Raw genomic sequence first — 24,076 nt, 5'->3', positions numbered from 1 at the left:
GCAGCCAGGGCGCCGCGGCCCCGACCCCGCACGGAGGCCCGGCGCGCGCCCAGCGCCCCGCCGAGCGGCCGCGAGCAGTCGTCCACTCACCGCAGGGTCTGGACCGGACCTGCCCTGTCTCGCTGCCATCGTCGGGCGCCCGCGCTGAAATCCGAGCCCGGCTCCCTCTCCCCCTCCCCCGTTATCCGCTCGGCGGCGCGGGGAGCGCCAGCGAGTTACACGGCATCTGGCTAAAAATACAGGCTCCCTGCGCTCGGCTCCGGCGCCCGGACCCTGCGCTCGCCCGCCCTCCAGCCAGCCTGCCAGCCAGCCAGCCGCTAATGGGATCTCTTCATTTTCTCTCCATTATTGTGTCAGATGGGAAAGTTAATGCAAGGCGATCTCCGGAGAGAAAGCACTGCTGCCAAGCCCCGCGGAGGGGGCGCGTGGAGGGTGTGGGCGGGGGTGCAGCCCGAGCTGCAGGTGTGGCCGGCCGGGCGGGGAGCGAGCGTCCTGCCGCTGCAGAAGGGAGGCACACACGTCCAATGGAGGTGAGGAGCTCCAAGCTGCATGGCGCTCCCGCCCTGCCTCCAGCTACCCCGACTGCCCTAGTGAATGGGCCCCGGAGCCTGCAGAGCCGGCCAGGGTGAGCTCAGCAGAGTCTATTTATGCCCCACAACGAATTTGCATGTTTTGAGCTCTTCCATCGTGTCTTGAGATACCAGCTCATCAGCCTCTTCCAGCTTCTGCTGGAGAGCCGCGACGGAAACGAAGCTGTGAGGCAGCACACAGATTTGTTACTCCCTTATCCCTCCAGTCTGACGGTGTTAATGAATTCGCACCCACGGTGGGAGTAAGCTCCCAGGTTTCTGCTCTGCGATCATCCTCACCCTTTCGTGAGGTCATCTCAGGGGCAGATGTCAAAAGCGTGTTGGGGGCTGGCCAAGTCTTGGGGGTAACACCAGGGATTGTTAAGAGCAAACTCAGCACGGTGATGAGAAATGGTGAGCAAAAGCAATGCCAGGTCACTGGGCCCCTGGTGATGTTGCTTGTTCAAAGCATGGATGTTTTGTATCATGAGCCCAGCTTCATGCTCTCTTCAAATAGTCTAGACACAACACCAGATGCTCTTTTCCTGCCCCTCCTGCCCTGACTCATGGGTATAGCAGAGCTGTGTGTTGGTGAGGAATTAATGCATTGAGTACCTCTCAGATGATGGACATACTACATTACCTCATTTAATCCTCACTGCCCGCCCCCCCCCCCCAAGGTAGACAGTGCTATTACAGTTGTATAGACCCCAAACTGAGCCCAGAGAGCTTAAGAATCAGGACCAAGGTCACCACTATAAACGGAGGGTCCAACTGACCCAAAGCCCTTCCATTAACAGCACTGGCAAGATTCCTAATGAAAGTATGCTCGGGGCCAGGAAGCGAGGATGTGGAGCATGCCCCGAGGTTAGGAAAAACTCTCAGAGTGTTTTTCAAGTCAGGTGCTCGTCAAAGCCATTTGACAATTAGGGGAAAGTCCCAATTAAGTGGGATGAATAAAGATGAAGAGAGAATGTCAGGATGTCACCAAAAAAGAGTGATCTGAAGTGTATAATGCAACTAACTCCTTCCCGTGTGGGTGAAAAAACTGGTAGTTGAAGACAACAGCATCTCCAGGCCGGAGACCCTCAACATCAGCAGAGGACAAACTTCGGGACAGGCAACCTCTGAAAGGTGGGCAGCTGGAAAACGCCCACACACTGCACCATGGGGCAGAAGGCACTGTGGCCCCTCTGTCCAATGCACGCATTTTTAAAATACTGCTCACTCTACGTGTCTCTTGCCCCATGCCTCTTACTGCCCCTCAGGTTTGCTAAAATCCTCTACATAGAGAGTGTCAATTAATAAATTATGTTTACTGGAACAGCCCTGATCATAGCCCAGTGGAATATCTCAAGGGATTCTAAAGCACTGTTCCAACATTAATATTTAGAGAGAGAAAATGCCCTACTCAAATGGGAGATGAATAATAGGGATTATACTTTCAAAAACACTGGTACTGATTGACTTGCACACTGAACTGAAAAACAGAATATTTTTTAACAGCTGCATTGAAGTAGAACTGATATACTATAAACTGGATATTTAAAAGGTACAATTTGATAAGTTTATATATATATGATGTTATATATATGTGTGTGTGTATATATATATATATATATATAAACATTGCTTGTTTATATATATATATATAAACCCCCATAAAACCATCACTACAATCAAGATAATGAATCTCCAAAATCACCTCCAAAAGTTTCCTCCTGCCCCTTTGTAATCTCTCCAGTTGGTCCACATCCTTGCCAACACTTGGTATGGTCAGCCTTAATTTAGACATTCTAGTAGATGTGTGGTAGTAGTTCACTGTGGTTTCAATGAACATTTCCCTAATAATATCATGTTAAACATCTTTTCAGGGGCTTACTTGCCATCCACATATCTTCTTTGGTGAGGTATCTATTCAAATCTTTTGCCCATTTTTAAATTGGGTCGTTTGTTTTCTTATTATTGAGTCTTGATGGTTCTTTATATATAGAATATCTACTTTAAAGGTGAGATAAACTGAGTTCTTGGAATAAAGTGAAATGTTCGAAGTTAAATAAAAAATTTCCAGTCCAATTTTGGTACCAGGGTATCATAACTCCTAAGCCCAGTGTTCTTTATACCACACAATGCTATGGGTTATACAGAATCACAATGAAAAAAAATGAGCTAGTCAAGTAGACCAGAAGCCAAATGCAACCCATAGTACTGTGAGAGTAATGAGAAAGATGCTGAGGTATTATCAGAGGACTTGAGTACTCAAAACTGCCTAGAATTCTTGATGGTAGCCATGACCTCATTACGATTGAGGCTTTGCAACTTAGATACGCAGAGTCAGGCAGGGCCCAAGAAGAGAAGCAAGAAACAACTACAGATATGTTGCTCAGTAAGGGCTGAGGTTAAAGGAGCTGAGACGCTGGAAACTCAAGAGGAGAAGGCTGGAGGATGTAGCCATTCAGATGGAAACAGCTCCAGCACTAGAGCCTGGAACCCCGAGTGGGACGCACTATTTGGCGCCCTGTCCCAGGTGCGGTCGCCCGGTCGGCATGCCTCAGGGATAAGCTTCTCACAGGCGGAGACGGCCTAGTTCGCGTGTTCTGTACTCCCAGTCTCTCTCCCTGGCTTTTCCCGCTTGGAACCCTGTGTGGCGAGCACAGCGCTGGGCAGTGGTACCAAATCAACACTGGCTGACTTACACGTGAGGATGACGTACGCGCCACGTCTACTAGTCATAAGGAGACTGTTAGGCATGTGTTAAATTACTGTAGAGAAGGTTTAGGTTACAGAAAGAACTTTCCAGCTGTAAGGGATGCGACTTAAGAGAACTCATGCAGACAGGGCTGAATCTTTGCTGGGCATCCTTCAGGATAACAGAAAGATAACTCACCATTTGATAAGGCAAATAGAAGCCCAGGAGAAACAAATGACTTGTAAGGGTCTCTTTGGGCTCTTAAGGATTCAGAAAAATAAGCCATTATTTTTTTCCCCATTAATTGGCAGTCCCCCCTCAACCCTCCATCACCCCCACTCCCTTAGACAACAGTCACCCTGCTCCTTGCCCGTTTCCTATCTTTTTCATACTTCAGGCTGTACTTTTTACTGCAGGTTTGAGGTGCCCAGGGATCTGCTAGTGAGAGTCAGGAAAACCAAAGCAAAGGACCAGAAAGGAACTGATGGGCTAAAGAAAAAACTAGGCATTCTCGGGAAGGACACCAGGCCACTTGTTCTAGCCACAGGTTCATGGCATCTGCAGGTTTTTTCCAATCTTACTAAATATTTTACCAACTGTCTCTGCAGTTCCCTCAGCAGACAGGCATAACGAGTGCTAGAGGCTTCTGCTGTGGAGTCTGTCCTCTAGGCCTCGTTAAGCTCTGTCGGGAGGAGACAGTGCAGTGTAGGGGAGGAAGACATTCCCTCTACCCTCTGGGTCCTTCTGGCCGGGTTACGTATTGAATTGACATGAGACAGAATAACAGGAGAAAATCAAACAAAGCTTTATAACATGTCTACATGCGAGACACTCAGGAAAACTGAGCAACTCACCAAAATGGCGGAGGCTCTCATCTTAGACACCATCTTCAGCTAAAGACAAAGCCGAGACTGTTGGGGGTACTCGTTTGGGATTTCATGGGAGAAGAAGACCGTTTACACGGAGATGGAAATGTAAATGGGCCAACAACAGACAACGTGACCTGAGAGATGCGTTTTACATGACGTTGCAGTGATCCTAGGTATTAGCTCCTTCCTGGGAAGGCCCTTCTATTTTACATTCTTTTAGGCAGTTGTCGAGGAGGTCAAGGTTTCTTTCAGAGTTCTTAAAAATAATCAAGCTAAAGAGCCACATTTTGGGGGGGCCAATTCTGATCTCCAACAGCGGCAAGAAGAAAGGGAGGCAACTCACCAGGACACATGTAAACCCCTGGATAGAGCGGGAGCCTGGGGCAGTTTATGGGCCCCCAAGATGGAGTGTGTGGAAATCTCTAGCTCTTCCAGAAACTGGGAGGACACTTCTTTTTGCTCAAAAGCCTGAAGCAAAGAATCCCAGGTGAGTGGGATTCTCAGATGACTCTGCCCCCAGAATGCTTTAGGGGAAGAGGAGCAGGCAGCTTCAGATGGCAGCCAGCCTGGACACAGCTGGCTGCTCTCTAAAGGAACATCAGGGCTGAGATGGAAGGCAGACCCGGGATTCCAGAGAAGAGCCTCCTGGCCCCTCATGCCTGGGCAACGACCACAACTCGCCCATTGCAGATAACTGGGCGACAGACGGCCGCTCCGGCTCCTCCTGTTGTAATCCTCCTCTGCAATCAACTCAGACTCGCAACTAACCTAATACCAATAGCACTAATTGTTTTTCTGGGAAGCCTTAAAATCCTCAAAGTTAGAAGTCCATTACATGGAGCTGTGTAACTTTTGATAAGGGAAATAACTTTTTGAGCGTTGGTTTCCGCATCAGTAAAATGAAAATAACTTGACCCACCTCTCCAGGTATTGTGAGAATAATGTAAAAATGCTTGCATACTTCAGGCACATAGTAGGTACTCAATAAACGACAGATGATACTCTTTCTTCCTCTTTCCCTCCCTTCCTTCTTCTCAACTAAAGCTTTTGTCAAATGTTAACTTCCCCCCGAGAGGGATGGGGTGTTACTGATCTTGCTTCTACATTGGAAAATTAGGGGCGACTGCTTATGCAAGGTCAAACATCCACGGCCGAGAGCAGGATCCAAGAATCCCCAGTGCTCTGCTGTAGCAGCTAGAGCCCTTGGGCTTAGAATGCACCTTCTCCATTTCCATTTTCTCTGCAGTGAAGAAACAATTCTCAAGTTGCGTCTACAGCTGAAGCTCTGCTCGGAGCCTGTGTCTGACAGCTCCTCTTGCAGCATTCCTGCCCCTGGCTGCGTTGTGGCCTGCTGACAAGCACAGCTTTGCTCTTGACGGTTCTTCTATCTGCTCTGCCCCTCACCCACCTGGGAGTTTCTCTGTTCCTTGTGTCTGAGCATGGCCGATAAGGGCGGGTACTAGGAACTCCACCCTTTACTGAGAAAGACAGGCTGGTTTATCGCCTTGCCACCAGGAGCCAGCCATCAACCACCCCGGGGATACATCAGGAGCTTCGCTGCTGGGAAAATGCCATTCCTCATATAGACACCGTTGCATCCTCCTGCGCTAGCCCCCTCCCCAATTAATCAGGAAGGAACTCTACAGAATATACACTAAAGCTGTTATGTTGAATGGGCTAAGAAATCCAGTCTGACTCCCTGCAGACCTTGTAATTTCTTCTTAACCTTTTTAGTGGTGAGAGAAGAAAGGAAGAGGATGAAAGAGTTTTGGTTGTTTTTCTGTTTAAGTTAGTGTGGTGAGCTCCCAGTGGCCAGTTAGGTAGCCCTGGGCGCCCCGCCTCTCTGAAGCAAGGGATCCCAAGTGTGGGGTCTATTTAGGGAGGTGATCAGAGCCGGGTATCAGGTCCCACAGGGCTGGCACTGATCTCTATTATGTTCCTTTTAAGAGGGTTGGCAGGCCTGGAGTCTATTTTTAAACCCGTGAGAAAGGTGCTACATGGATTCTGGAGAGGGCCAACATCAACCCGGGGATCACAGTGGGGAGGTGGGAGAGAGCGAGGTGAATCTAGGATTTTCTCTTCACAAACACGCGGGGCTTCCCCTCATTCATGGGACCATATTGGCTGTCCTTCCAAAGGGGCCTCTTTAGTGGCAGGCCCACTCTTTGATGAGACCTCCGTGGAATTTGACACCTCACCAGCCCTTGAGTTGGAAAAGAGCTTTGCCCTCCAGATCCATTTTCAGTATCGAGAATTTTTTTTATATCCCCACTCCCAGTATGAAAAATCAATGTGCTTTTTTATATATCTGTCATCTCCCTCTCTTCCAATTTTCAAATGATATGCTCTGGAACCCGCACCCCACACCCCCCCATCACTGCAGAGCCCACAGTCAAGAGTTTGCCAATGGGAAGAGCCAAGCAAAGCCTGAGCTCCCCAGTAGTCTCTGTGCCCAGCACCCCAGACATCCCGTCCCTGTGCTGGAGAGAAAGGTGAGGAGTGGATTTGAGTGGCAAGTCGGCAGGGAACAGGATTATTTTCCCAATAGTGAGAAGCAACAGGCGTCCAAATGTCACTGTTTCTCATCAAATAAACAGATGAAGAGAACAGAATGTTTTATGTACAACAACAAATTTTAGCTTCAATATCCATTTCTCTTTTTGGATAAGAAATAGAACTGGGATTCCTGCAGAACCGAATGCCTTGAGAACAAGCTGAGCCGTTCTGGGACCTCCCAGCACGACCCGGGCAGGGAAGTCAGGACAAGACGAGGTATCCTCTCCCGGGCATTTATCTCGGAATCTTGATGCCCAGCACAGAGGAAGCGCTCAATACTTCTCTTGAGTTGAACAGGAGTCTGTTCCCCAAGTCAACCAAATGGGACCTTCCACCCGGCAGGGTCAAAACAACATATGTGAGTGTTGGCATAAGTACTGGCCACACACCAGAGGCTTGATAAATGTCAGCTGAATTGGAATCTGAAGAAATCCAATCAATTCAGGTTTTAAAATGAGTCACACCACTGAAAAAAAATCAGATATTTGGGACTGGTTGACCCAATTGTTCATTTCCCACAAGCTGTTATAGTCCTCGTGGAAACGGTTTTGGAATCACCGTGGCTTCTCAGGGGGAGAAGTTATAGGTGCTGCCCACCCCAAAGCCCTGGGCTGAGCTGCAGGAGGGATCCCGCACCCCAGCCGGCACCTCCCAGCCTTTCCCCCCCTACTCTCCATTAGCACTAAATTGTCAGTCCAGGCCCAACACCGCTTCCCCGCTTCCTCACCACCAAGGCAATGAGGCAGACAGCTCTTCAAGAGTTCACATCTCTCTACTGAGGGTGAGAAGATGTTGAGAGGCCATGAGGTGCATAAATATAATTCTCAACGCCTCCCCCATCACAGAGGGCACTGGCCTGTGTCACATCGTCATGCTTCATTTTCCCCACTGTGGGATGCACGGGCTACATTCAGAACTGACACTTCAGAACACACTACCTGACTGCTGATTGCAGAGGCCAGACTCAAGGCGGAAATCACACGTTTTGGAAAACATGTGTGAGATGCACTGCCAGAATGGTCCCACTTACTCAACTATGCCCAGTGCTTCCACACATCATGGAAACTTTCCTTTGCAGCCTGCTGCTATAGGAAGAAGAGCAGTATGTAGACACTGGAGAAAGTGCAAAATCAAACTCACTTCTCACTTGGACATGCTAATATGGAAAACGTTTTTTTCTTTCTTTCAAATTGCCAAATGGACTTGAGTATTGGTAGTGAACTCCATGGTTCCAGAATTTCTAAAGGATGCTCAAGTGTCAGTTCAGACAGCCCTGCATGGTTGACCAATGGATCTGCTCAGGCCTTTCCTTCATTTGGACAATTCTCCCTGAAGGGACAGAGCCAGGATGGCTCATCGCCAGCCACATAGAGACCTACCCGAAGAATTCCAGAGGGGCCTGTCTCCCCCTAAAGTTGTCCAGCCTCTGGAGCAAGGCTTTCCCAGCTTGAGGGAGATGGCCTGGGGACATCCAGTGGGAGCTGGGGCCTGGGAAGATCATGTTGTGTGCCTCCTTCCATGCTCTCTGGCCCATAATATGTCACTGTCCTGACAATGAGATACAGATGAAAGAGCAGGAAGGGGAAAGGACCTGAAAATATCATTGGCTAAAATTTATGAACCAGGTATTGACATATTGAATCCTCACAACCACCCTTTGAGGTAGCTACTAGTCTTATCTCCATTTTACAGAGGACAAAGCCAAGGCACAAGAACATTCAGTAATTTGCCCAAAGTCCCCAAGAGTAGTACGATGCTTTGGGTGTTATCTGAAGCAGAGAGAAGGGAGTGGCTCTGGTTTTTGCTTGATTATATGAGCCTAAGGTATTTTTAGGGTAGGTGAGAGAAGTGAAATTCAATATTTTCCAGGAAGAATTTCTCGACCTTGGAAGTTTGAGTGCAATCAGGGCCCCTTTATTAATTTGGCCATTCTCTTTAGTCAGAAAAGACCCCAACACAGAAATGTTAGGGCCCTTTTTATATGAACAAAATCCTATAAAGGTTCAATGAGGATGGCTGAGCTGAGATTGTCCTTTCTGAGGGGCTTGGAGAAATGGAGAGTCTGGAAACAATAAGGTTGATTTTAATCCCAGTTTACTCCAGTGGAATTTTCTAGAATTATAACAGTAACACCTCCTCTGGACCAGGTGGAAGAAGTTCCGGGAAGCAGGTGCTGAGCCTTCCCAGCTGCCCTGGGTCCTCAACCCTGAGGAGGGATGACAAGACTGTGGAGCCCTGGGGACCCTCTGCTGTGGAACCAGCTTCTTTCCCCTTCTTTGGGCCCCAGTAGTCAGGAGCAGACCCTGCTGGCCAAATGCTGACTGAAGACATTTTCTCTCTCTTCCTGGAGCCAACTCATTTCAAAGCAACTAAACCCAGTTAAACTGCTACTCGGCCTACCCACCATCTCCTGAATCTTGTCATTCCTCACGACTTGACAACAGGAAGACAGGCTCTTTCCTTCAAGATCCTCTTAAGCTCCTTTCAACAGGGCACTTAGCAGCTACCATCGAAAAACACCCTGGCATCTGCCTTCCACTTCCGGGTCCTATTTTCTCTGTGCTACCAAGGCGACAAGAGCAGGTGCCACACATAATCTTTCACACGGGGCTCACTGTACTATTCTTAATCATTGAATAGAGACCATTATCTTTCTATTTAATCTTCTTGTGAATTCTGGCTGGCTTCCCGTTCAGATATCTTTTCATACAGTAGTTGTATCACCCCCCTCTTTTTTTTTTAAAGATGTATCTTTTTTTTTTTTTAAAGATTTTATTTTTCCTTTTTCTCCCCAAAGCCCCCCGGTACCTAGTTGTATATTTTAGTTGTGGGTCCTTCTAGTTGTGGCATGTGGGACGCCGCCTCAGCGTGGCTTGATGAGTGGTGCCGGGTCAGCGCCCAGGATCCGAACTGGCAAAACCCTGGGCTGCCAAAGCAGAGCACGTGAACTTAACCACTCGGCCATGGGGCTGGCCCCCTATCGCCCCTTTTTTAATTACTTAAATAAAAAAGGTGAGGAAATAAGCTATAAATGATCGGCCACATCTGGATTTCTCTCCGTCCTGCTTATCTGGAAAAATCCCCACCTCCCGTGGGTGAATCCTAAGGTATGTTACTCGTTTGGATGTTTCTAATCTGCACAATGATGAAGCATGGCCAAATGGTCTCTTTTTAAAATCTTGGCTTCATATCTTTTTAAAGAAATAAAACATTATTGAAGTATTGATGTTCCCTGCATCTCTAAAATTTTATGACTTTATCAAGTAAGGACCTTGTTTCTACTCTAAAATCAACCTTGAAATCCACTTCCATGAGCTACTTTTCAAAATGACCTTTCTCAGCACCCCGACCTTGAACTCTTAAATAAAGGAGTGCTTCGTATAGAGAAAGAATGAGAGAAATGGGCAGTGAATCAAGGATCGCTAGAAAAGTCATTATCGTTTCTGTAATGACTGAGCTGGTTCATAGCCTCCAGAGAGAAACATTTCCAGGATTTCAGAAACAAGATACAAAGATGGCAATCAACAAATGTTTCCAAAGGAACATCACTGCCAGTATCTACATCAGCCTTCAGTCCCTCAAGTGCTTTTGGGGTGAGGGTAAGAGAGCTACATTATCAATACAAGGCTTGGTGGTACTCATAGGTCTGCTTCTCCTCATTCATTTATTCTTCCATTCAAATGTGAACTGTTGCATTGTCATGTACAATCTAAAAACTCAATGGCAGACACAAATAAGTATATTCTATGGTCCTACCCAGGGCAAGATTGCAAACTAGTAAAGGTGAAAGATATAGCTCCGTGGGAAATAAATAGAACAGTACAAGGGCTAGAGTCAGTCAGACAAGAGCTGAAGAGATGGCCCATGGCAGCGTATGATGAAAACCAAGTGAGAGGTTCCAACCAGAAGTGCCAGGAGTTCAAAGGAAGGGTTGAGGTGTGAGGGGGATACAGCACTCAGGGCAATCATTCATCGAGCAGTGAGATTGGAACCAAACCTTAAGGAATGCCAGTTTCTAGAAAGTCATGGGGATCAATTTCAACACCACCAACCTCTTTTGGTGCCCCCGTGTCCCAGGTGCTTGGTTCTAGGCAATAAAGAGGACATGTGCTTCCAACAGAACATGTGGATCCAGAAACAAACACGTGAAAATTAAAAACATATACGTTAGGCAACAAAACAAATATGCGTACTCTAGGAAATTGTGCAAACATTGTGTAAAAGAATAACTCATTCCTAACGATAGCACAGCTTTGAAAGTTTTAAACGACTCCTGCCACGAGGTTGAAGGGAGTTTCCATCCCTCACAAAGATTTTATGCAAAGAGAAAAATGACGTGATGGTTGTTAGATTCATTCATTTGTTCAAAAAATATTTGTGTGCATGTTGGTGCCAGGATCCACCACTGAACAGACAGACAATGGGAGAGAGGGGACGTGGAGAGATGGGCAATAAGATATCTATTCCACAGGGAAGTGGCAAGTGCCATAAAGAAAAATCAAGCAGGAAAAGGGCCAGAGAGTGATGCGAGACGCAGGGTTATGTACAGGAGGCCTCACTGAGGAGCTGACGCTGGAGCAGAGGCCTGAAGGCGGGAAGGAATGGACCTGGTGGTATCTGGAATCGCACAGGTTGTGAGAGGCGAACTTGACGCAGTCAAGGAACACTCCAGCGCCCTCCACCACCCCTCTCCCATCACCCACATACACCTCTTGCTGGGTCTGCAATGCCCTGCTCTACACCTGCAGAATCAACGCATCTTCTGATGCCGTGGGACTAGAGGTTAGAAGCATTGGTGGAGGAACTAAAAGAAACAAGAATAGGTAACATTTTGGGGGGGCTTACTATGTGCTAGGCATTGTTCCAAGCATTTTACAAGTGTTAGCTCATTTAATCCTCACAGCAACTTTAGAAGGTAGGTGCTCTGATTGTCCTTATTTTAAGGCTGGAAAACAGAGGCACAGAGAGGTTAAGAAACTTGCCCAAGGTCACATAACATATAAGTGGTAGAGTCAGGATTTGAACTCAATCTGGAGCCGAGCCTGCTGTTGTAAGCATTCTGCGCTAGTGGAGGCTGAGGCTGTGGAAGGATAGAAAGCCTGGGACTCTGAGGAAGCAATAAATATAAGAGACGTCAGGCCTGCCCGGGAAAGAGATGAGAGGAAGCCCGGGAAGTCCTCTGTTCTCGCAGGGCAGCGCGGTGTGCTCCACAGCAGTGCTGGTCCAGGCCACTTACTCTAATTACTACTTCGCATCTGCTAAGTGCCTGCCCTGTACTCAGGCCAACCAGGGAAGCCGAAGTCACAAACAGCTGAAATAGGCCTCTCGGGTCCCCCCGGGACTCCCTGGCATGCTGCCAGCTAACCAGACCCGACAGGAGGCCACGCTCACACGTTCTCGATTTTTCACTACTATCTTTCAATTTCTTCCTGGCCTCTGGTTGAATTCATATATGGCACTAGCATTTTTCAAATGCCCTGTAGGAGTTTGTTCAGTTAACCTGAGTGACTCATTATTGTAGCCTTGCACTTACCTCCTCTCCTCCCTGGATGAGACTTCCTCCCACACCCCGCCCAGGGGGAGGGGAGCGGAGCAGACTCTTCTCTTGCACTAGATTCTTCCCACCCAAGTGGCTCGATGCTTTCGGGCCCAGAGGTAACGGTTTTCCTGGAGTCCGAGGCCTGGGTAGCTCCAGTACGTGTCCAGGCCACTTTGAGGGAATGTGTGTGTGTACACACGTGTGTATGTGTATGCACGCATGCCTGTGTGTGCACGCACATGTGTGTGTATCATCACTGTCCGGGCAACTTCAGACATTGAGACAGTGAGTCGGAGGGTGTTAGGCTCCTGGGGGCTGGGGCCGGGTGAGGGGAGGACGGTGAGGAGGGCAGAGGGCTGCTGGACCCCCTGTCTTCTGTAGTCAGACGTATTAGAGTTGACTAGACGGATTACTTACAGAGAGTCCAGGCCGCTGAGGGTGAGGAGAGAACATACCGCATACACACACATCGAGTGGTTTTGGCATTTAACTTATAACCGTGCCTCACTAGAACATTGGTCAAATCCCTAACTAGAAATACTAAAGAGAAACATCTCTGCCCTGTTCTTCTACACTGGTGCAAAGTATCCCTCTCTGGGAAGAAAGCCAGCCCTTTCTGTTTTAACTGGGGACTCCATTTGGAAAGCTCGAGAGAGGAGATGAAAACCAGTCGGAGGTTTTCTTGGCCCAAATCTCCTCGACCACCTCAACCTGCCTGTGCCCTCTGCATTTCCTGGACAATCAGCAAGCTTTGGGCCATCCACAAGCCCCTCAGCCAGGACCTAGGGGTCCTGCCCTAACTGGAGGGACAACATGCTGTGCCATCCCAGAGACGCCTTTTTGGCAGGATAGCACAGGAACCATCCCCCCGCCCAGCAGTTGTGCTGAGTGCCCTCAGCTTGGGAACTGCACCCCAGGGGTTATAGGTGGAAGGGACTCAGCAGGACCCACCTTTCCAGGCTCTCTGAGCCTTGGGTGCTCGGGCTCTGATCTCACCACACTTCCTGCCTCCCCCACCCCCTTCTATTTCCACCTCCCACATTGCCGTTGTCTTCTGCAGAGGGATAGGCTGCAATGATCACCAACCCCAATGAGAGAGGAAGTGTTGGACAGGCTCTGACTGCAGCTCGAGAGGCACTGATTTCGGGACCTGGGAACAACCCCTCATCTGGGTCTGGAAAGATGAAGTGACTGGCTCAAGGTTACAGGTCATGGCAGAGGTAGGACCAGAAACTAAGTCTTCTGTCTTCTAGTCCAGCATATTCCACAACCTCACCCCCGGAGTGATGGCCCCTTCTCCCTGCCCTTACTGGGAAGAAATGTGCTCAGGACACAGAGAGCAAGAACCAACCAAGTACAGAAAGCGAGGGCAGGGAGGCGAGGGCACAAGGTCTCCAAGGCGAAGAGGGGCTGGGGGCAGACATCAACTGCAGGTCCAATCCCAGAGTCCAGGACTAGGGAGAGAACAAGTGCTGGGGGCAAAGGAGCAAATCGAGTGGGGGCTGAGGGATCCACGGCTGTTTGCAACTCAATTGCATGAGGCAGCCGGCTGGGGCCTGGTGGCTGGCCCCATCTAAACTAAGCTGAAGGACAAAGCAGCCAGAAAGAACTCTGGCCAAATTGGGATCAGAGCTAAGTAAACCCAAGGATTTAAGTCATTGGGATTTTAAATGGCTAGGTACAAAACAGGAGCTCAGTCACTACTTGGTGAGTCCTTAGTTTAGAGAGAGGAGCCTGTTCATATGACCTACAATAGCCTCTTCCCACCGGGGACTAGCGAAGGGCCCCAGAGCCCTTCAGCAATGGGACCTGTCTGTCATGCCCTCTTATACCAGATCGTAAGTTGTTCCCCAGCCCACTCCAGTTCTGAGAAAGTCTACCCCTGCTATGGGACTGCCCCATGGAAGAAGGATTATTTCCCAGGGAGCTGTTAAACCAAACATGCAAACTCTCCGGGCCAAAAAGAAATTGGGTATGTGGTAGGAAAGCCCACCTGTGTCGGGTGAATCTATGCCTGGTGTTTCTTTGGTGGGTATTTCAAACCAGGAGAGTGAAGCTGCTATTCTCAGGCCTCCTAATGTCACCCCTCCATGTTTGTCCCTGTATCTGTTTGCCACTAACAAGTGGAGTGAGTGACTGCAAGCAAGTCACCTAACCATTCTGCTCGCCAGTTTCCACCTCCACAAAATGAGATCTTATTTCCCAGTGGGAACATCATACTGAGGGAGTCAGCGCTGCATCCTGGGACGTGACCCTAAATATCTTTAAGGCCCTCTCTGACCCCCAAATATTTCCTATCACCATGAGGGAGAGGTGTGCCGGTGGAGAACCACCTCAGGTGGTCTTGGATTCTTGGTGAATCAAACTCTAAGCATTTTACTTGAATCAAAATATAGTACATTGCGTAAATTAATTTTTATTTCATCTTACACCTTTGGAATGAGGGCCTTTCTAATCACTTATGCAAATCTAAGTAAACAAGATATAAATCTGGATCCCAAATTAGACGAAAGAATTCCATCCTTTTCAGCTTATAAAATTTCAAGTATTTTGTTGACTTGATCATTAGACACCAGCTGATCAGAAAGTCCCAAGATTTCTAACTCCTGCATATACTAAATGGTATAGGCATTCCGAAAATATCCACACCGGAAAGAGCTCCTTTGCTCATCCCAAATCCATTTCCCCTGATTGAATGATCTTCTCATTTCCACAGAGAGCTGTTAAGGCAACCATGCAAACTCTCGAGGCCCCACAGACCCAGGAGAAAGAAATTAACCCAGAGTTTAGATTAGTCAACCCTTAACAAAGTAACCGCACTCAAGTGAATGCAGCACATGGGGTTTCGTTAACCAAACTCCATCTCCTCTTTGTGTTTTCTATCTTATAATCACATCATTCAAGGTTGTCAGTGCCAAGGTCATCGAAGTCCTACTCCTGGTCCACACAACTGTCCTTCCTTGGAAGTTCCTGACAGGACTATTCTTGATCAGATATTTTCCTCTTTGGAGAATCCTAATTGTTGGAAAGTTCTTTCTCATACAAAATTGGGATCTGCTTTCCTGTGACTTCTACCCACCCTTTACTTTGTCCTGACCTTGGGAACACCATGGTGTGAAACTTCTCTCACCAGTGGCACCCTGGTGACAATTAGAGACTTTCCTTCAGACTCTCTAGTCTTTTCTCTCCCTTGCTCCTTGGATCTCTCTCCCAGCCACACTTCCATATCTCTTTCCTTGGTGGTTTCCTGCCTACATATATGCTCCAGTTGTCAAGGTCTCTCCTAAAATGAAAATCTGAACACCACCCTCTCAATGCAACCTGATACCACATTTCCCAAAGCGTGTTCCCAGGAACACCAGTCCTGTGCTATGTCACCCACTCCACGCCAAGGGTGCACTGGGCTAGTAAACATGGGAAATGCAGACTTTATCCTTAGAGATTCACAAAACAAGGGAGCACATTACAGCTCATGGCAATCTTGAGGAAAACTTGATCAGCGGTGTTTAAGCCAACGTGCCCCAATGGTATTTGATTCTAAAATTCTTTATTTTCCTCCACATAACACATTTCCTGATAGGTTGGTCATTTTCCCTCTGACTGATCTCCAGCTAGCTAAGCCTTATAACACTTCATTGTAGTTCTCTGCCCTGCTCTCTTTCACCCTAACCACCCCTCTCCGGCCTCCGTGGCCCCCAGGAACTGATAATATGAAAACAAAAAACTTTAATGCAATAGCTAACTGTATTTAGTGAATTCCTTCTTAAAGCAAATATCCTTTGGGATATTATTAATAAGTTCCATAACTTTCCTGTTTTGTTCATGTGAACTTTGGTATACCACATTTCGTCTCTGCAGTAAGCCCTGGAATACAATTCAATGCCACCACCACCACACAGATATTTTTTTAGCTGACTGACGTTTGTCATTAAATTCACTGAAAATACGAAGGGCAAGGGAAAAATTGGAAACCTTTTTAGATACTTTTAGTATGTACAGTATATCCGAATCTATTCAAAGCATTTTTTTTTTTTTTGCTGTCCACGAAAGTTTTTATGTATCATAATTTTGCCATGCACTTGGGAGCTAGACACTTAGAGAGAGCTCCTGGGGATTGTTGCAAATGTGCTGCGTCTGTTTGTTGAGTTCGATGTGCACACGCTTATTGAGGTGGTTTGCTTTTGGCTTTGAGAGTCCAGGGGACAGCCCTGCACACAGTGGGTCCAGGGAGGCTTTGTTGAAGGAATGGGCGGGGGTTGATAGGAAGGGTCCAAAAGGTGGGCCTGCGGCAGTCCTGCCACAGGGCCAAATACTTGCAGCCCTGGAATCAAGCATTTGGCCAGTGGACTCCAGGGACTTCCATGTGAAATGCCACCACATGACCTGGGAGGAGTGATGCCAACCCTGCCAGCCCCTGCTTTTCTTCCTGAGTCTCCTGTTTCTGCCCCTCATATGAAAGCAGAATAAGGTACTGGCTCAGAAGCCAGGTTCCAGGGGCCCACTTTCTCGGCTTCATATTCTAGTTCCATTGCATACTGGCTATGTAGCTGTGAGCACATTAATCTCTCTGTGCCTCAGTTTCCTTATCTTAACATGCAATGACCTCATAGGGCCATGATAGGGATTAAATGAGTAACTACTCATTTCTGATTCTCAGAACAGGGCCTGGCTCAGGAAGTGTTAGTGACAGCTCCCTCTTCTCAGTTTGATGGCTCGCATTCACCCACTGCTCTCCATTTTAATGCTAACACCTTAGATCAGGTCTTCATTGCTCCTCACTTGACCCACTCAGCAGCCACCTCCGAATTTCCCCTGCCTCCAAGCTCCCTCCCATGAACTTTACCCAGTGGTGGAAGAGTCATCTTCCTGAACCACAGCCAGGACCCTGCTATTCCCCAGCTCTAACCCCTCCATCGTTCCTCACTGCTGTCCAGGTCCTTTGAATGCCCTGGCAGGTCATTCCCGGGCCCCTCCTGGTCCACTTTCCAGCTGAATTTCCTGTCTGATCTCAGACCTGTCTTATTCTCCTGCCTTGAACCAGTCTGGAAAGGCACCCATCAGTCAGGGTCTTTCTTCATGCTGTCGTCTCCCCCTGGGGTGCCCTTCCGTGTTCCCCACTCTGTTCTCGACTGCCTACATCAGATCTGTCCTTTACAGCCAACTTGGAGGTACTGTCTCCCTGGAACTTCCCTTGATTTCTTCTGCTTGCAATAGTCTCTCTCTCTTCTGAATTTCCAAAGCCTTTTATCCCTTGCAGCAGATTCCTTTCTTCTTTGGGATTATAGCAGTTTATGTATGTGCCTCATCTCCCCTTCCAGGCTGTGAGTTCTTTAAGAGCAGCCACCCCAGGCTGCTTCATATCTGCAGCACCACCAGACCTTGCCCTTCTCAGGTGCTCAGTGACTACTTATCAGCTTGGAAAATGCTCCAGAGCAAGACTCCGAAGGAATAGGAGTGAGGGCAAGTCATCATGGCGATAAGGGAGTTAGGAAAATTTCAGAGGCGTGCCTCCATATGTGAAAGGCATGATAGAAGGGTGTCTACAGGCAGCCCTGCACGCTGCCCCTGGGCCCTGAGAGCTGCCTGGAGAGCAGCCGCACTGAGCCATGGGAGTCCCTGGAGAGAGACTCCTCCAGTTTAGTCATCAGCACTGTCTCTAAGCAGGGCGCACCTTTATTGGTACACAAGCAAACAAAATGAGATGCACGCGATCAAAGCAAAGAGCCTTAGTCAACAACTTAAGGCTGCACCGTGCACTATTTGCTCCAAATATATCCTATTTATTCAAAGGCTAGAGATGAAGTTCCTAACAGCCAGGCTGCGAATGAATGAAGCAGAGAGAAAGGGCTCGGTACAGTTATCCTGATCCTGGAGCATCTATTTAAATATCGCTCTGTGCCTGAGACATTCAGATCAACCTACCAACACTAACTCAGCACTTGACCCAAACTCCTGTGTGGTCATCAATGCCAAGTGCAATTATCGCATTTTTCAAAGGGAGAAACAAGGACATTCAAAACTAAGTGGTTTTTCAAAACCCCATATGAAGACAGTTTAGGTGGAGACTGAAAATCCAAACCTCCCAACACCAGTTCATCACTCCATCTGCAAATGTTTTTTAACCACATCTAAGATGGCAGTTTTAACAAAAGGCTGTTCTGATGAGGGATTCCGTGAGGAGAGGAACAAAGGCAGTGGTGGAACAAGCCCCATTTAATTGTTCAGTGCAGCAACCTGGAGACTGTTCCACTTTTCTCTCACACACACACACACACACACACACACACACGTCAGAGTTGGTGTGCAATGCTCATTCATTTTTTTTAACTCCACAAGTATTCATTTAGTGCCACAGCCTTCCCAAAGCAGAGATGGATCAACTGCTAGACGAGGCCATGGCCTAAGGGGACCAGAGGATGGGCAGAGCTGCAAGAGTTGGAGATGATGGTGGGAACTTCTCTGGCCCAAAGGATGGGTAGAATTTCGATTGGCACAGAGAGATGGGAGTGGAGGGGTAGGCCCAGCCTGGAGGCCAACAGTCAAGGTTTGTTAGTGATTATATCAAAAGCTTGGGGTAAGTTGAGTTGGAAAGCTCCAACCTCACAGGTGATATTGAATGGCAATTCACACACATCCGGCCATGAAAAGACCTCCATTGCCATTGCTTCATGGCAGGGAAGGGGAAGAGCTCGGCTCTGTGCTCACACAGGCCTATGTCTGAATGAAGACACTGCCTCTTCCTGGCTCTCTGATCTGAATTCAGTCCCCCAGAACCTGATAATGGTAACTAGCAAAGATAAGGAACTTGAAATATGTGATATAACATTACTTTCTGAGAGCTAACCAGCAAAATCAACACATAATACACAACACCAGTTAGCTTCAGAAGTCTCCTTGAAAGATTGGATGTCTCTCAAATAAATAGCAGTCAGAACATGGCTCATCTGATTATAGCTCAAGTGAAGAAGGAGACAGAAGAAAAAGAAAAACAACAATGGCCCAGAAATGGCTACCGTAACCCTCCAACTAATACCTCAGCCCTCCCCGACATGGCGCCCCAGCAGAGGTTGCTTATTTATCACAGATTCTTGCCTGTAAGCCGAAGAGTTCCCAAATCTCTCTTGACACAGCATTCCAGACAGCTGCTACACATCAGATTGGTGTTGACACGGCAATGAGACTCATTTTCTATTCCCATGTTGTTTAATCAGCAATTTGTAACAAATGCGATGCTCTTGGCTGTGGGGCATGAATGGCTCATCAGGCCTTACCACAGTCTTGATGACACATTCTTCAAGAGCATTTCACCCCCTGCTTCTCTGATCGCATGCTTACAGAACATGGTTTTAACCGACTCGCCATTTTGATTTTCATAACGGGATGGAATTCACTGACCAGAGAAGACAAGTGAACAAAAACACGAAAGAACAGCAGAGGACCACAGCAGGCCTAGCTCTCATTTTAACGTTGGCAGGCCGATGTCAACACCACTTCTGTGAGTCAATTAGGGTTGTCAGTTCCCAAATCTGCTGTTCTCTGGTTGTGCCTCAAAATCAAGTTACTCAGACTACAAGCATAGGACCAGATCCCAGGCCACGGGGGCTCCCTCCTGAGCAGGCTGCAGATAACCCCAGACAACAACCTTATTTCCTTGCTCTTCCTGACTGCACAAGACTCAGTTTCCTCATCTGTAACATGACTGGTAATTCCTGTGTGGCTGCTGTGAGCATTAAATGAGCTGAGGTGTGAAATCACATAGCATCGTGGCTGGTACACAGCAGTTACTCAATAGTGTTAACTATCTGCCAGTCCCCTTCATGAGGACCCCATCACTTCTCACCTGGAGAACAGCAATACTCTTCCAGCCAGTTTTCACTCCCTGGCACTCTGATGACGCTCTTCCTCAACCTTGCCAGAGTGAGCATTCTGATCGTGACGTTTTCACACTCAAAACCCTCTGCTGGCTCCCCCACACTGCAGAATAAAGTCCAAAGTCTCAGGCTGCCGTTCAGAAGCTTTTACAGTCTAGCCCCTGCCTACCTCTTCATCCTCATCAACCACCGTGTCCACCACCTACCTGTCTCTAAACACCTGCATCACGCGCCTTTCCCGGCCACCCGAGGCACCACTATGCATTTCATACTTTGGATCACGCTTTCTCTGCTGCCAGCGCCTTCTCAAACTCTGTGAAACTCTCCTGATTCTTCAAGGCCCATTCAAAGCTCTCTCCCTCTGCGAAGCTCCCCTGACAAATCCCCTTGTTCTCCTGACAAGCAGAAATAATTCTTCCCCATTCCAGCCTCCCACTTACCACTTCTTAAGGGCATTTATTCTCGTTTCCGATTCAATAAACTCTGTTGACCTGAGTTGAAGGTATGTTGAAGATAGAAAGATATTTTTTAAATTACCAAATTCTTAAAATTTTGAAAGTTATTGACCTAGAGAAGAATGTGTGATTCCAAAAAAGTTATAATAACCAACATTTCCTGCCATGCCATGCTCCAATCTCAGGCACTCCTCACAACAACTCTAGGACAACTACGACTGTCTCCAGTTTATAGATGAGGAAACGAAGGTGTGGGGCTGGTTCATAGCTGCTCCAAGGATGCCATCTGGAAAGGGTGTCAGGAGGCAGACATGAGTTGGGAACCTAGCTGTGAGACTTGGGCCAGTTAATCAACTGCTCAGCCTGTTTCCTCATCTGGAAAGCGAGGATGACAATATCTACCTCACAGAGTGCTTTCAATATCACATGAAGTGTGCAAAGAAAGTGCTATGCTTGGTACATTGTAAAACTGTATTATTCTGCACAGCGTTTGAAAGTCTAGTGGAGACGCAAGGTTTTATTAACCCCGGGCCCCGGGGCCAACCAACTCCTGGGCTGACCCCATGGCCACCCGGACAGCACATGCCCAAGGAGGGCACTCAGAATCTGAGTACCTCCATCACCACTCCTTATTTCCACTTTCAGTCCAACGTCACTTATGAAATTGCATGTGCCACATTGTGACGGGCAAATTGCCTGGAACCCAGATCTTAGGATACAGGAATATCTAGGAAGGCATCTTTGGCCCAGTCACTGTCCTAAGTAAGGGAGGGAGCTTTTCTTACCCTCATCACCACTGAACCGGCACCTTAAGCTCCTCTCGTCCCATTCCAGGGACCTGCCCTAAATTCCACTCCCTGCTTTGGTCTAATCCTAGACTAATCCCAGAAGATAAGAATTAGTTCCTTGCATCTGTAAGATTCCAGCTCCTGTTATTAAAGGCTTAAGTGTATGCAATTAATAGAAGGCTTTTACAGAGCAAAACCCCTTCAAGAACCTAAGGAATAATCTCGAAGGGTGGAACTCCAGGCCTCACAGCAGAGCAGTGGTGAAGGTGTTGGAAGACTAGCAGATTCCGATGGGACCTTCAAATCACACCATGTTGACAGAAAGTCAGCCAGCCCCAGAGGGACTTAGAGATGACACACCCCTCACCATTCCCTCCCTTTGGAGAAAAGAAAAACCTCAGGTACGGTTGTGACCCACCGCCCCCCAGCAGGAGGAGAGGCTGCCACAGTGGGAAAGGGCGTGGTGCCCAGAATGGGTGTTCTGAGTAGCTGGAATCCATTCCATTGTTTGCAAATCATAATCACCCTTGATCCTGGAAGGGCTGGACGAGAGCCAGCTTCTTTTCAGCTTTTATAGGCACTAGCTTTCCAAAGGAAATTGAAACCAAGTGCTCTCTTACAAAATGTTGCTTCACAATCCGCTCCTGGAAAGGGCAGAGCAGTATTCTGACCAATACCCTCCTGGGGAGGCCAGACAGGCTCCCTCTGCCTTCTCTGTCTCCTGGAGACAGCTAGTGCCTGCAGCTGTCTCAGGAGGCAACTCACGTGCCAGCCCTGGATAGGAGAGAGGGCTGGGGGCAGGGATGGTCTGCTGGTTTTGTTTTTACTAATCTGTCCCTAAACAAGTTTCCCTTCAAGCAATCCACCGTGTCTCCATCCCGCACCGCCTTCCCCTCCGGGCTGACAGATTTCAGCAGCTGGTTGGTCAGGCCCATTAGCAGTGGGACCGCTTCCTCCCTTAATGCGCCTTCCTTCAGGTGCTGTGGCAGTAAATTCAGGAGATAAATCAGCCTTGACTCGGAAAGTGAGCCGCAGAGGGACCGTAGTGGTCAAGGGTGAGTGCGAGGCAAGGGAGGAAACAATTCTATTTCTCACTAGATCTTTAATTGGTTGTCACTGCCTGTCAGAAAATGATGAACTCCTAAACTGCCCTGAGCCCATTCACACCGACCTCAGTCCACACTGGGCGTGTCAGAGAAGCTGGGATACCCAGCCAGCTGGGGCATTAGGCTGTGACCGCCAACTTCTGCACAGGGCCCGCTTGGAGACTTACTTTGCAAACAACCGACCCAACGTACTCCTAACACTGAGTCAGTGCTCGCACTTTCAGCAAATGAAGGAGAAGCAAGAGCTAAGACTCACTCATTGGTTTTAAATTGCTTCATTTAACAAATATATTTTTTCAGCCCCATGTTCAAGACCTCGGTCGATGTCGGGGGGGAAAACGGGAGAAATGACTCAAAGATGAGTCAGTGGGGTTGCTGCCCTCCTCCCGGCGCCCCCAGCTTGTAGGAAATACGTGGAAAGATGCAGAAAAGGAGAAGGGCCTTAAGGGAGAATCCAATGAAGTGCAAGGAGAGTTCAGAGGATGGGGAAACTATCATGTGGATTTAAAAAGATCCGAAGTGCACAGTAGCTAAAAAGTCATACACACAATCCACCAGAGCAGTGATTTTCAACTGCAGATTAGTGACCAAACCAGTGAGCAGGAATCAGTCAGGGGGTGGGGGTGGGGGCTTTGCAAGGAATTGGTGGTTCATTCATTAACGCAACCAGTAGTTAACAAGCACCTCCTGTGTGCCGGGCCTGGGCGACGTGCTCAGGATACAACAGTGAACAAGACAAGCACAAGTCCCCCATGTGGAGATAATTATAATATAAAAATTTCCAGAATTTCCATTCTCGTGGGAGTGTGGAATAGCAAACAGGGCTGGAAAGAGGGGCAGCCAGGGCAGGAGGGTCCCAGTAAGGAGTGTGGACTCTTTCCTGAGAAAAGCAGGAAGCCGTGGAAGACTGAGAGCAGGGGAGTGACACGGCGAGATTCGCTGTGCTACGAACCACGTTGGTCACACGTAAAGAATGAATCCTGGGGAGCAGGACCACCTCCAGGAAGACCATTACTGCTTATTTAAAACTTAGAGCAAATTCCATGTTCCCCCTCTGTGGCAACTCTGCTGTCACATGCTTACCCCCCATAAGCTTTCCTGACGGCCAGTGTTCCAGAACTCGTCTGCTTTATCCACGCCAAGGTCCGAAGGGAACAACCAAGGATCAGCAGCAGCTGTGATTACAAATTGCTGGACTACACTCAAATTATAATTTTATAGTGGCTTCCGGTTCCTTTTTAATTTCACCCATGGTAATTCTTTAGGTAAAGAGCATCTGTGGCACTACTTATTTTCTCATTAAATTGGAGAGTGTGAGGGAGTGGGACAGCATCAACACGCAGGTGTGGCCATGAAACACATGTGTAGCTACGTCGGCAACCAGCCCTGTGTGCCCCAGAGAAGACCCGGCTGAGACAGCTGCACTAGAGTTCACAGAGAACTCTGCTTGCCACACAGGCGTGTTAGGGGTTCCATTTGGTAGCCCCTTCCTGGGAGTTTGGTTTCAAAGGCATGAGGAAGTCACAGGTATAGGAAGAAGTCAGATCACATCACGTGCCTGTCTAAGCCCAAGACTGTGTGATGCTTCTCATCTCATTCAGGAGAGAAGTAATGTCCTTACAGCGGTGCTCAAG

The 24,076-nt window shown here is 48.1% G+C and overlaps 1 protein-coding gene across 15 annotated transcripts in view; it reads right to left on the bottom strand.

The window, feature by feature from the left end:
• ANK1 (ankyrin 1) overlaps positions 1-24,076 on the bottom strand; it is a 622,216-nt gene that overhangs the window by 518,244 nt on the left and 79,896 nt on the right. For 2 of the 15 annotated variants that reach the window (XM_008523148.2, XM_008523150.2), the window contains exon 1: positions 91-584. The exons of the other annotated variants lie outside the window; for them this stretch is intronic. In XM_008523148.2, coding sequence (XP_008521370.2) covers positions 91-129 — 39 coding nt within the window. In that variant the 5' untranslated portion in view covers positions 130-584. Of the gene's footprint in view, positions 1-90; positions 585-24,076 lie in introns of those variants that run through there. 15 annotated transcript variants of the gene reach the window in all.

Source organism: Equus przewalskii, chromosome 28 (assembly GCF_037783145.1).
Source record: "Equus przewalskii isolate Varuska chromosome 28, EquPr2, whole genome shotgun sequence".
Lineage (NCBI taxonomy): Eukaryota > Metazoa > Chordata > Mammalia > Perissodactyla > Equidae > Equus > Equus przewalskii.
Note: the sequence above shows the minus strand (reverse complement) of the source record. Positions and strands in the feature narration are given on the sequence as shown.